The sequence below is a fragment of the Nannospalax galili genome, unplaced genomic scaffold (assembly GCF_000622305.1).
Source record: "Nannospalax galili isolate Female #2095 unplaced genomic scaffold, S.galili_v1.0 scaffold591, whole genome shotgun sequence".
Classification (NCBI taxonomy): domain Eukaryota; kingdom Metazoa; phylum Chordata; class Mammalia; order Rodentia; family Spalacidae; genus Nannospalax; species Nannospalax galili.
This window is the reverse complement of record NW_008330926.1, coordinates 4247091-4258276: the sequence shown is the minus strand read 5'-3', so window position 1 is coordinate 4258276 and position 11186 is coordinate 4247091. Positions and strand designations below refer to the sequence as shown.

The window sequence follows — 11186 nt, the reverse complement described above, 5'->3', positions numbered from 1 at the left end:
ATTTCTGAAATATTTCTAATAAACAGATATACAAAGTGGTTGACACAGTTTATATTCTACCACCAATGTGTGAAAGTTTTGAGTGCTTATATCTTTGTGAAAAATTGTAGTTATTCTTGCAATTTTTTTTTCATTTAGGAGAATGTGCATCTTGGCAATTTATTTATATCCTATTCTGAAGTGTTCATTGAAATACATTGCCTGTTCTTAAAATTATACTGATTACCTTTATATTATTGAGTTGTAAGTCTTTGAAATATTTATGCTATATAATTGACAAATGTGTGTGGTACAACTATTTCATTTCATTTTATGCTAGTTTTTTTCATTTCCATGCATTATTCTTCAATGAAGAGCATTTTGAATTTTAACATTTAGTATCAATTTATTTTTTGAGTAATTTTTATGTGCCCTCATAAATATTTCTTATCTAGAGGTAGAAAAAATTATGTTCTTCTGAAATTTAGAGTGGTAGACTTTATAATTAGCTCCATAACTTGTCAGGTGTGAAGGAATCTATGTTCATTTTGTTCTATTTCGCTATGGAAATGAAAAATTATTTCATTTCCTTAGATTCCATAAGTATATTTAAGGAATCCAAGAATGAAAACTCATTTAATTATGTCTCTGACGTGGTTGCTTACTGACGTGGTCACAAATAAATATATTTCTTATACATTTTACAAAATGGCTGCTTAAAACACTCTTTTGCTAGGGAAAATTCTATTTCTTTCTCCATATTTTTTAAACAGATATATTCCCCCTCATTTTTTATTGACTATTCAGCACTCAAGTAGGGTAGCTCACAATGGCCAAGTAACCCCAACTTCAGGGGATCCTTTTAAAAACATATTTTATTTATTATTTTTATTTTATGTGTATGAGTGTATTGTCTGCCTGTATGTAAGAGCATCTGTCTTGTGCAATCCTTACAGTACCCAGAAAAGGGTGTCAGATTTTCTGGATCTGGAGTTACAGATGTTTGGTAGCTACTATGTGGGTGCTGTGAATCAAACCCACATCCTCTGCAAGAGCATTCAGTGTTCTTAACCACTGAATCAACTCTCCAGTCCCATACTACACCTTTTTCTGGCCTTTATAGGGACCTGCAACTTACCTGAATGCATGCATAGACAAACATATGAACTTAAATAAAAATAATATTAAAACAATAATAAAACAAAAGATGTTATATGTTTTGTCACAATTTGTTTTCTATTATGTTGTTGGAACCCCAGTTTGGGGTACCCAACGTCCATAGGAGGCCGCTCCCCAATAACTCAGTCCTCAGACCAGAAGATGCAACAAGCATGAGGATTTATTACGTTTTGCAAAACAGACCCCTGCCTCACTCAGAGGGCAGAAGCCCAGAGCCCAGTTCACAGGCTTCTTTTAAAGACAAAGACCACAAACTAGAGAGAAAGCGGCAGTAACGTCACAAGCGGCGGCTATGTGCCAAGCAAAAAAGCAGCGGCTATGTGCCAAGCAGAGGTAGGGGGGATTTCTGGGATGATTTCCAGCTTTGGGAAAAGAGCATGAAAAAGGTCAGCTCAGCTTGTTCTTAGCATTCGGAATTATTTTTTATTTTTACTTTCTTGTACAGTTCTTTGGCCTGAAGGACTTATTTCCTTGTCTTTAGCCTAGAGGGACTGAATTAGGGTCCTTCAAGGCCAGAAGAGGGTGCTGAGTCCCCTGGAACTGGAGTTATGAACATCATTAACTGCTATGTGGAACCTTATCTGAGTCCTCTGCAAGAGCAGCCAGTGCTGTTAATGGCTAAGCTGTCTCTTCAGCCCACAACTTCTTTTTTTTAAAAAAATTATTTTATTTATTTTAATTTTATGTGTATGAGTGATTTTGCCTGCATGGATACAAGTGCACCATGTGCATGCCTAGTGCCCCTGGAGGCCAGAAAAGGGCATCAGATCCCCTGGAACTGGAATTATAGACAATTATTAACCACCATGTAGGTGCTGGGAAACAAACCCAGGTGCCCTGAAAGACCAGCCAGTGTTCTTAACTGCTAAACCATCTCTCTAGCCCCAAGAAGTACAACTTCTGACAAAGGAATCTGAGAACTACTTTTGAGACATTGGGACACTACCCATGAAGTAGACACAGCCAGCTCCAGGCAGCCATTCCTATCAGTTACTCCTTACTTGCATCAAATTGGCTGTAAAATGTTTATTGACACTAACTCCTTGACATCCGTCACTTACTCCCCCAATGTGGGATCAAATCAGACCAATTGGGACAGATCTCATCCTGGCGAAAAGGAGATCAAACTACCAGATCATTAATCAGTGATGTCCTCAGAGAATATTGTTTAGAGACAAGAGGGGAAGTGGTCAGAATCAAAGTGAAGTTATGCTGGGCATGGTAATGCTTGCCTATAATTCTAGCATTTGGGAATTTGAAGCAGGAGAACCAGAAGTTTGAGACCAGCCTAGACATCATGGTGAGACTCCATCTCAAACCAGCAAGATGGAGTTGCTTATGCTAGCCCTTCCAGAAGTAAAAAGCCAAGAGATTATAAAGAAAGTTTCTCATGCATGGTTACCTGACACTAGCTGAATGTGCTCTAATCTTGGTTCTTATACATATTAGTTCCAGACACAGGCATATTCTACCTCAGGATTGAGGTGTTAAAGAGTGGGGTAACCAATCCGCCTGCTTGGCAGGAATGAGGTTTTCTAAAGAGACATGTGTGTCCCTCTCTTTGGCTCAGACTATTGAGACCATGCACCCCCAAGAAATGAGAATTCCTCCAGGATTTTCATACCCAGGGAAACAAAAGGCTGAAGCCTGGGTCAGGAAGGGGGAAAGTTTCTCCCAGAAAGAGATTTGCAAGTTATCAGATCATCTTGCAGGACAGACTGGAGTCAAGACAAAGATGGGTCAGTGATGGGCAGTACCACACCTTGACTAGGACTGCTTAGCCAAGCATAACTCTGGATCTCTACTTAAGCCTAAACCTCATGTCAGGACCCTGAAGATGGACTCTTTGTCCCTCTTGCTAATGTGACCACATTGAATAATTATTTTCTGCTTTAATTTGGCTCTTTTAATTGGCTTGCTCAGGGATCAGTGGCTGAGCCTAGCTTATTAGGGCTGTCAACGTACAGGCTCTGACTCCAATAACTTTGGCAACAGTAGACAGAACATTACCATTTTGAGGTCTCTGCTCTAATATGATGCTGCTTATTGATCTTACTGCCAGAAGTGAGAATCTATTCTTTTGACCAGATCTCCCTCTGGAGCCTAGACTAGCCTGGAACTCAGTATGTCACTGTAACAGGGACCCTACTGTCAGCCAGCAGGTAAAATATTCTACCACATGGGGCTGGAGAGATGGCTCAGCAGTTAAGAACACTGGCTGTTCTTGCAGAAGACCCGGGTTCAAATCCCAGAACCCACATGGCAGCTAACAACTGTCTGTAACCCCAGTTCCAGGGGATCTGACAACCTCTTCTGTCCTCCTCGGGCACTGCACGACACGGGTGCACTTACCTACATGCAGGCAATACATGCACACACATTAAAAAAAATTTTTTTTTTAATATTCTACCATGGAAATCTCCTTTCAGAACATGAATTTGGGCTCTCTGGGAACAGACTAGGATGAAGAGGTACAGGAGCAAGGGTTTATTGAGTAGTGCAAGCATTCCTCAGCACTTAAGAAATGTACACATGTGATGGTCGATATAGTCAATTTGACAGGCTCTAGAATAACCTAGGAGATAAGCCACTAGGCACACCTAAGAGGGATTATTTAGATTAGATTAATCTCTGAGTATGCCCTGTGAGGGATTATCTTCATTAAATTGACTGAAATAAGAAGACCCACCCTTAAAAAAACTTGCAGCATCTCTCCTTGGACTTGAGTCCTGAACTGCATAAAAAGGAGAACGCTAGGTGAGTGTGGCATGGCAGTCCATGTTCTCAGCTTCCTGACTGCAGATGCCATGTGACCCACTAGGACTTCCTTGCCATGTGGACTGTATTTTTGAATTGTGAGATCAAGCAAGCCCTTTCTCCCTTAGGTTGCTTTTTCAGGGCCAACCCCAAGACATGAGAATTCCCCCAGGATTTTCATACCCAGGGAAGCAAAGGCTGAAGCCTGGGTCAGGAAGGGGGAAAGTTTCTCCCAGAAAGAGATTTTCAAATTGTCAGACCATCTTGCAGGACAGACTGGAGTCAAGACAAAGATGGATCAGTGATTTTATCACAGCAAAAGGCAAAATAATTCATACAACATGTGAGGAAGCAAGGAAAGCAGGATCAGGCATAAACAGAAACCCATACGGGCTGGAGAGTTGGCTCAGAGGTTAAGAGCACTGACTGCTCTTGCAGAGGACCTGAGTTCGATTCCCAGCACCCACATGGCAGCTAACAACTGCACTAACTCCAGTTCCAGGGAATTTGACACCCTCTTCTGACCTCTGCAGGCACTGCCCGACACAGGTGCACTTACATGTAAGCAATACACTCAGACATATAAAATAATAAAAAAAGAAAGAGCCGGGTGTGATGCCGCACGTCTTTAATCCCAGAGCTTGGGAGGCAGAGGCAGGTGGATCTCTGTGGGTTTGAGGCCAGCCTGTTCTCCACAGCAAATCCAGGCCAACTGGGGCTACAGGGAGTCCCTGTCTCAAAAAAAAAAAAAAAAAAAAAAAAAGAAAAACCCATAAAACTTGTAGTTAAAACAGTAGCCTTAGTTGGCCTTATTGGGCACTCTGGAGATGGACTGGGCATTCAGAATGTCTGAACTGAGCCAAAAAGGCTAGGTTTTTGTATCATTGCCTTAGCCAGTCATTACATATGGGCCCAAAGTAGGGCACGCAATGTGTGGGTATGTGGGGAGCTGTGTGGTATCAACATCTGATAGTCTTAGTATCTGCAGAATGGTTCTGAAAAGGGATCTGATTGGAGAATTATAGTATCTGTTAAATAGTTACATGCCTACAATTGGCTCTCAGGAGGCTGAGGCAGAGGCGCTTCAGTTCTAGGCCAGCCTGGGCTACATGGCAAAGCCCTGTCTCCTCCCTCCCCCCTTAAAAAATCATTACCACAGCCTATAGTCTTTAGCCTATCATCTCCCAGTGCCTGCTGGGTTCTTTTTGCATGCAAGTAAATCTCAGGGAGATGGAACATTCCACAAAAAAAAAAAAAATAAATAAAATAAAAATTCTAGAATACCAGACAGACAGGGGACTTGGATTTGAATTCACCTGGCCACAATGTGATCATGAAGGACTGCTTGGGCCCAGTATCTTCATCTGTAGACAGTGATCTGTCAGAGATGAAGGCACAGAGACAGCAGCCTGAGGAGTTCCTCTAATTTTTTAGTGACCTTGACTGAGGAAACCAGGATTCAAGGCTTTGATGCAGAAAAGAGTTTCAGAACTAGCTAGTGTGAAGCAGAGTTGAAGATTTTCCTACACTCTAATGGAATGCATATGTGGACAGAAAAGTTACTTTTAGTTCAGTTCACATGTTTATTTATTTATTTATTTATTTATTTATTTATTTATTTATTTATTTATTGTCCTTTGTTTCTGAGACAAGGTCTCCCTATAGTCCCAGCTGGCCTGGCATTTGCTATATAGACCAGTTTGACCTCCATCTCACAGAGATCTGCCTGCTTTTGCCTACCAAGTACTAGGATTAAAGGCATGTCCCACTACACCTTGCATGCAAATTCTTTTAAAACTAGCCGACCTAGAAAGAGTGTGAGGTCAGACCCCAGCCAATGGGGAGAAGGCACAGTACACTTGTGTTAAACATCAAGTTTCCACTGGGTATGCTTGCTTCTCCGTTTTTGTGAGTTTTCCAACCTTCTGATCAGGAGTAAAGTTTTGCCTTGTTGAATCTCTTTAATTGGAGTGGCAGTCTCTTTCCTTGTGACCCCAAACTTATTTCTAGCAAAGACATAGTTAAAGTGTGAGTGTGAGCTCTGTAAAGGAGTCACAATTGATCGTCTTAGCATTAGCTATATATGCCATTTTTTGTGGCTTTCATGTTACATCTCAAAAGGCTGTTATAGAAACCTTTCAAATAAACTTGCCTCTCTCTTTTGACAAGTGAGATTATAGGTTAGCTCCAGAGATGGCTTCAAAGAACAAAGTAAAACCAGGAGCCACTAGAATTGGACAGGAGTCTCTAGGAAGACTCCTAGAAAACTGCAGGTTTTCAAGCTGGGAAGGGAGAAAGGTAGCTGTTAATGGGGGAATTTGTGCTTCTTGGTTCGTAAGGACTTCCTTTTCCTTCTTGTGCCCCCTTAATTTTCTCTTTCTATCCTGCCTCAGGATCCTGCATCAGTACTGCTTTACATAGTTGTCTTCGGGAGGGAGGGAACTGATGTGTGAAGCAGGGTCTTTCCCATAACCCATCTGCATAGGGGAAGCTAGTCTTAGAAGGGATGGGGATGAAGGCAGAAGATGCAGACTCTAGACAAGCTCCGTGTACTCTGGCTTTCTGCAAGAATAATCAGTGTTCTTAACCATTGAGCCATCTCTCCAGCCCCATACTCTGGCTTTCATACATGCACAGAAAGCCTTTTTAACTGGCCTGCACATGTGCAACTGTTGTTGTGGAGGTAAGCTAACTGGTTTTAAAGGTTTTTCTTTTTCTTTTTCTTTTCTTTCTTTTTTTTTTTTTAATGTCTTTTTTGAGACAGGATCTCCCTGTCGCCCCAGCTGTCCTGGAACTAAAGCCTCTTTCTTATCTTTTCCTCTGGCAGTCAATAATGATGTATGGGGCTGGGCGTGGTGGCGCCCGCCTTTAATCCCAGCACTTGGGAGGCAGAGGCAGATAGATCTCTGAGAGTTCAAGGCCAGCCTGGTCTATATAGTGAGCTCCAGACCAGCTGAGGCTATAGGGAGACCCTGTCTCAAAAAAAAAAAAAAAAAAAAAAAAAGACCAAAAAAAAAATTATGTATATAGTTGCTGTGTGCCTGTGCAAACAGAGGGAGTAGAGAACAGTGATAGAGTCCCCACCATGGCCTGCACTCAGGCCCTGGGCAAAATCAGGGCCCAAACTCCGGATCCACAGCCTCCTGGTCTGACAGTGCCCAGCAGAGTTTCTGGGTGTATTTGTGCTCTTGGTAGGTGGGGTCATGAGGAGAGAAAAACGAGCTTGTGGCTCTTCCTAGTATCCTTGTTTTTCCCCCTGGTATCACATTTCCTTTCAACTCTCAATTTCTTCCCTTTTCCTCCTGCTCTGCCTCTCTTGTCTCTTTCCTCTCCTACTTCTTCATTTTGTTTGGTTTTGAGGTAGTGTCTTACTTTGTAGCACAGGCTGGGCTCAGAGTCACAATCCTCACAGCTCAGTCTACTTTTTTTTTTTTTTTTTTTTTTTTTTTTGAGACAGGATCTCAATGTATAGACCAAGATCTCACAGAGACCCCCTGCCTCTGTCTCTAGAGTTCTGTAACTGAAGGTGTGTGGCACCATGCCCAGCTTTGTCTCTTCAATTTCTTCCCTTTCTTTTTTCCTTGACCTTTACTTCCCCCGTTTCTTTTCCCTTTCCTCTGTTTTCCTCTTTTCTTTGTCCCTCAAGTTTATTCATCTTTGCTGGTGGCTCCCTGTCTCCCCAGTCTCTCTCCCACTGGTCTCCTGGACTCTCCATTCCTCATCGACCCTCTTCCCACCAGCTTCTCACTCAGGGGTTTGTGGCCCAGGCTGTCACCAGTGAAGAAACAAAAGGCAACTTGTTTACCATGTTTCTGGCCAGCTCTCTGGCGATTACAGTAGCCATCTACGTGGCAGGCAATTTCTCAGGTGAGCAAGGTAAGGTCTGATCAAGGGAGGGGGTAGGAAGGGCATGTGAATGAGGGATGGGGACACAGACATTATCTCCTTGAGCTTGACCAGTGCTCTGGACTTGAGATAGGCCTTTGACCTCATCTACTCCCTCTACTTCCTCTATCTCTGTTCCCATTCTTCACAATAAATCTTAATTCTCTCAGGTAGAAATCTGTAACAGTGTTGAGGATTATTACTATCCTTTTGTGCCTCACACTGAAGCCCTCTGGAGCTCATTCACCTCTGCTCAGAACCTCACCTGCTCGTCTCTCAGTGCACACTGGCCGGAGCCCTGAGGCATAGTGTGCTGCAAGTGGAACCAGGAGACACACTCAGGTTGACCTTGAATTCCATTGTGTGACCTTGATAAGCCACTTTCTCTTTCTCTTTCTTTCTTTCTTTCTTTCTTTCTTTCTTCCTTTCTTCTTTCTTTCTTTTTCTTTCTCTCTCTCTCTTCTTTCCTTCCTTCCTTCTTTCTTTCTTTCTTTTCTTTCTTTCTTTCTTTCTTTCTTTTCTTTCTTTCTTTCTTTCTTTCTCTCGGTCTTTTTGAGACAGGGTCTCCTCGTAGTCCCTGCTGGCCTGGAACTCTCTATATGACCAGACTGGACTTGAACTCACAGTGATCTGCCTCCCTCTGTCTCCTGAATGTTGGGACTAAAGGCATGAGCCACTACACCCAGCTAATTTCTTAAATTGTATGATGGAAATAATACTGTCTTAAGCATTGTAGGCATAAGTAGTGGCATTGTGACTGTGTCTGACAGTGACAATTTTTTTTACCCTTGATCTTTGCAGGAGCCCACCTAAATCCAGCCTTCTTTCTGGCCTTGTGCCTGGTGGGACACTTCCTCTGGGCCAAGCTCCCCATTTACTGCTTTGTGCAGCTGTTGTCTGCTTTCTGTGCCTCAGGAGCCGCCTATGTTCTCTACTACGGTACCAGAGGGAACAGGATTGGGGCAGCTGTTGTGGGTAGGGGGCAGTGCTTTTGACTAGGCAAAGATGGAAACTCTGGGTGTCTCCCTCTCCCGAAGATGCCCTACAGAACTATACAGGTGGGAACCTGACAGTGACTGGTCCCAAAGAGACAGCCTACATTTTTGCCACCTATCCTGCCCCCTATCTGTCCCTGAACAATGGCTTCTTGGATCAGGTAGGTGTGAAGGGAAGACATGGGAGAGTCTCAACGTTTGTCATGTCCCTTGAGACTCCAGCCTATTGTTCAGATTTTGGGTGGAGTATGGGGTTGGTTCTACCTTGGCACCCCTAGCTCCCATGTGGGATGATCAGATGACATTGACAGAGGTGTCATTGGTGTATTTGGGTAAGGAAGGGCAGTTGATGGGTTCCTTTTTATCTCTGTTGACTCCAAGGTTCTGGGTACCTGGATGCTGATTGTGGGGCTCTTAGCCATCCTGGACAGATGGAACAAGGGAGTGCCTGCAGGTCTGGAGCCTGTGGTGGTGGGGGTGTTGATCATCAGCATTGGACTATCCATGGGTGCTAACTGTGGCTTCCCACTCAGCCCTGCCCGGGATCTGAGTCCTAGGCTCTTCACTTATTTGGCTGGCTGGTGCCCTGAAGTCTTCAAGTAGGAGACAGCTCTCCTTGGTGCAGGGTCTGTTCAACTCTATAATGGCTCTGTCCATGGGTCCCCAGCTCTCTCCTTAGTTCTCTTGGCCTCTTCTTAAACAAGTATTTCTTTTCCAATCCACAAATTCTCCCTTCCTTCCTAGCTCCCCAGCCCCTTTTCATGGAAATGGTATGATCAGAGGTTATGTCCCCTTGGGCATGTCATACTACTTTAAGTTTTAGTGACCTCATGCATAAAATGAATGTGCTCTCTAAGGCAGGTGGCTGAAGCAAGCTCTGCTGGGGTCTTTCCTCTCTAAGTGCTTCAAGTTAATGTGAAGGCACATTCTTTGTGGGGTGTGTCACTTCAAGAACTATTTAAGGGAACTCTTGCATTACTACACCCCGCCATGGGTGAGAGGTATGAGAGGTGCGTTAAAGGAGCCATCTTTGACTCTCTTTTTGTCCTACTGTAGTGCTGGAAATGGCGGATGGTGGATACTTGTGGTGGCTCCTCTGGTGGGGGCCACCCTTGGCGCAGCCACATACCAGAGCCAGCTCAGGATGTGGTAGTGCCTCAGCACAAAGCCTCACACTTGGGAGCTCCGTGCCTCAACTCAAGACACAGGAATGTAAGCTGTGATTATGATCAACCTAACCTCACTCCCCAACAGCACAACCCAGCCTACTTGCAAGATAGACATTCTCTTTATTCATATGCCAGACCCTGAGCCGCTTCACCGTTTACTTACTCCTACTTGGACCGTGGAGAACTTAAGGATGAGGTTGGGTTCCTCCTCCTACAAGCGGTCTCTAGGCACCGAGTTTCTTAAAGCAGCCGCCAGAGGGTGTGCACACTGGCTGCTGGCTTTGGGAAGATTGTGTAAAACTGCAGGGTGGGGCTGGAGAGATGACTCACCAGGGTTCCATTCCCAGCACCCACATGGCGGCTAACAACCTTCCATAACTCCAGTTCCAGGGGAAATCCAAAACCTTCTTCTGACCTCTGTGAGCATTGCACAACACGGGTGCACACACATGCAGGCAATACATTCATACACTAAAATAAAAATAATAACGTATTTAAAAAAATCTGCAGGGTGGAGGGGGCCAAGTCTCCATAGGACCCTGGGGACTTCTCTCTAAAGCGTGGGTGCCACTGCTTATTTTTTAGGCAGGGTCTCCCTATATAACCTGGGAACTTTCTATGTAGACTAGACTGGTCTCGAACCTTCCTCCCCAGTTTCCCCAAGCGCAAGTTTTGCGGTGGCAGGGACTGAACGTGGGGCCTCTTTGCACAGGCCAGGCAAGCGCTCTACCTAGGAGCTAAATCCCCACCCTTCGATGGCCAACTCGGGCAATCTCCGCGCTTCCAGCCTTTGCCCTCTCAGGGGGCCTCCCCTGGACTGAAGACCCCAGAAGGTGGGAGGGCGGGCTGGGGCTCGGCCCTCAGCGCCTGGAGAGCAGGGCAGAGAAACGGAGGCACGACCCCACATTCCGTCGGTCCTGGGCTGTGCCAGTCAAGGAAAGGCCATAAAATGAGCAAGGCGAAGGGGCAGAGCCGGCGGCTCTGAGCGAACCGCCCCGAGGGAACTCTCGAGCATCGCCTCTCCAGCCCTCCAGCTTCTCCAGCAGATGTTCTTTGGCGGAGGAGGCAGCGATCTCTCGGTCTCTTTCTCCCAAATTAAAAAAGCACGGAATCCCAGCGTTCTCTGAAGCGCGGCGGAGAGGCCGGGAAGCCACAGCGCAGACCCCCTGCCCCGCTCAAAGATGGCGGGCGCCGCCGGCCCTCTCTGTCCCCAAAGCCCCTC

General features: G+C 44.9%; 1 protein-coding gene across 1 annotated transcript in view; it reads left to right on the top strand.

The window, feature by feature from the left end:
• Aqp10 (aquaporin 10) overlaps positions 1-10328 on the top strand; it is a 24410-nt gene extending 14082 nt beyond the window's left edge. The window contains 6 exon segments of the mRNA XM_008855928.2: positions 7016-7106; positions 7656-7782; positions 8602-8739; positions 8838-8956; positions 9177-9394; positions 9852-10328. Coding sequence (XP_008854150.1) covers positions 7016-7106; positions 7656-7782; positions 8602-8739; positions 8838-8956; positions 9177-9394; positions 9852-9948 — 790 coding nt within the window. The 3' untranslated portion in view covers positions 9949-10328.
• The last annotated feature ends 858 nt before the right edge of the window (positions 10329-11186 follow it).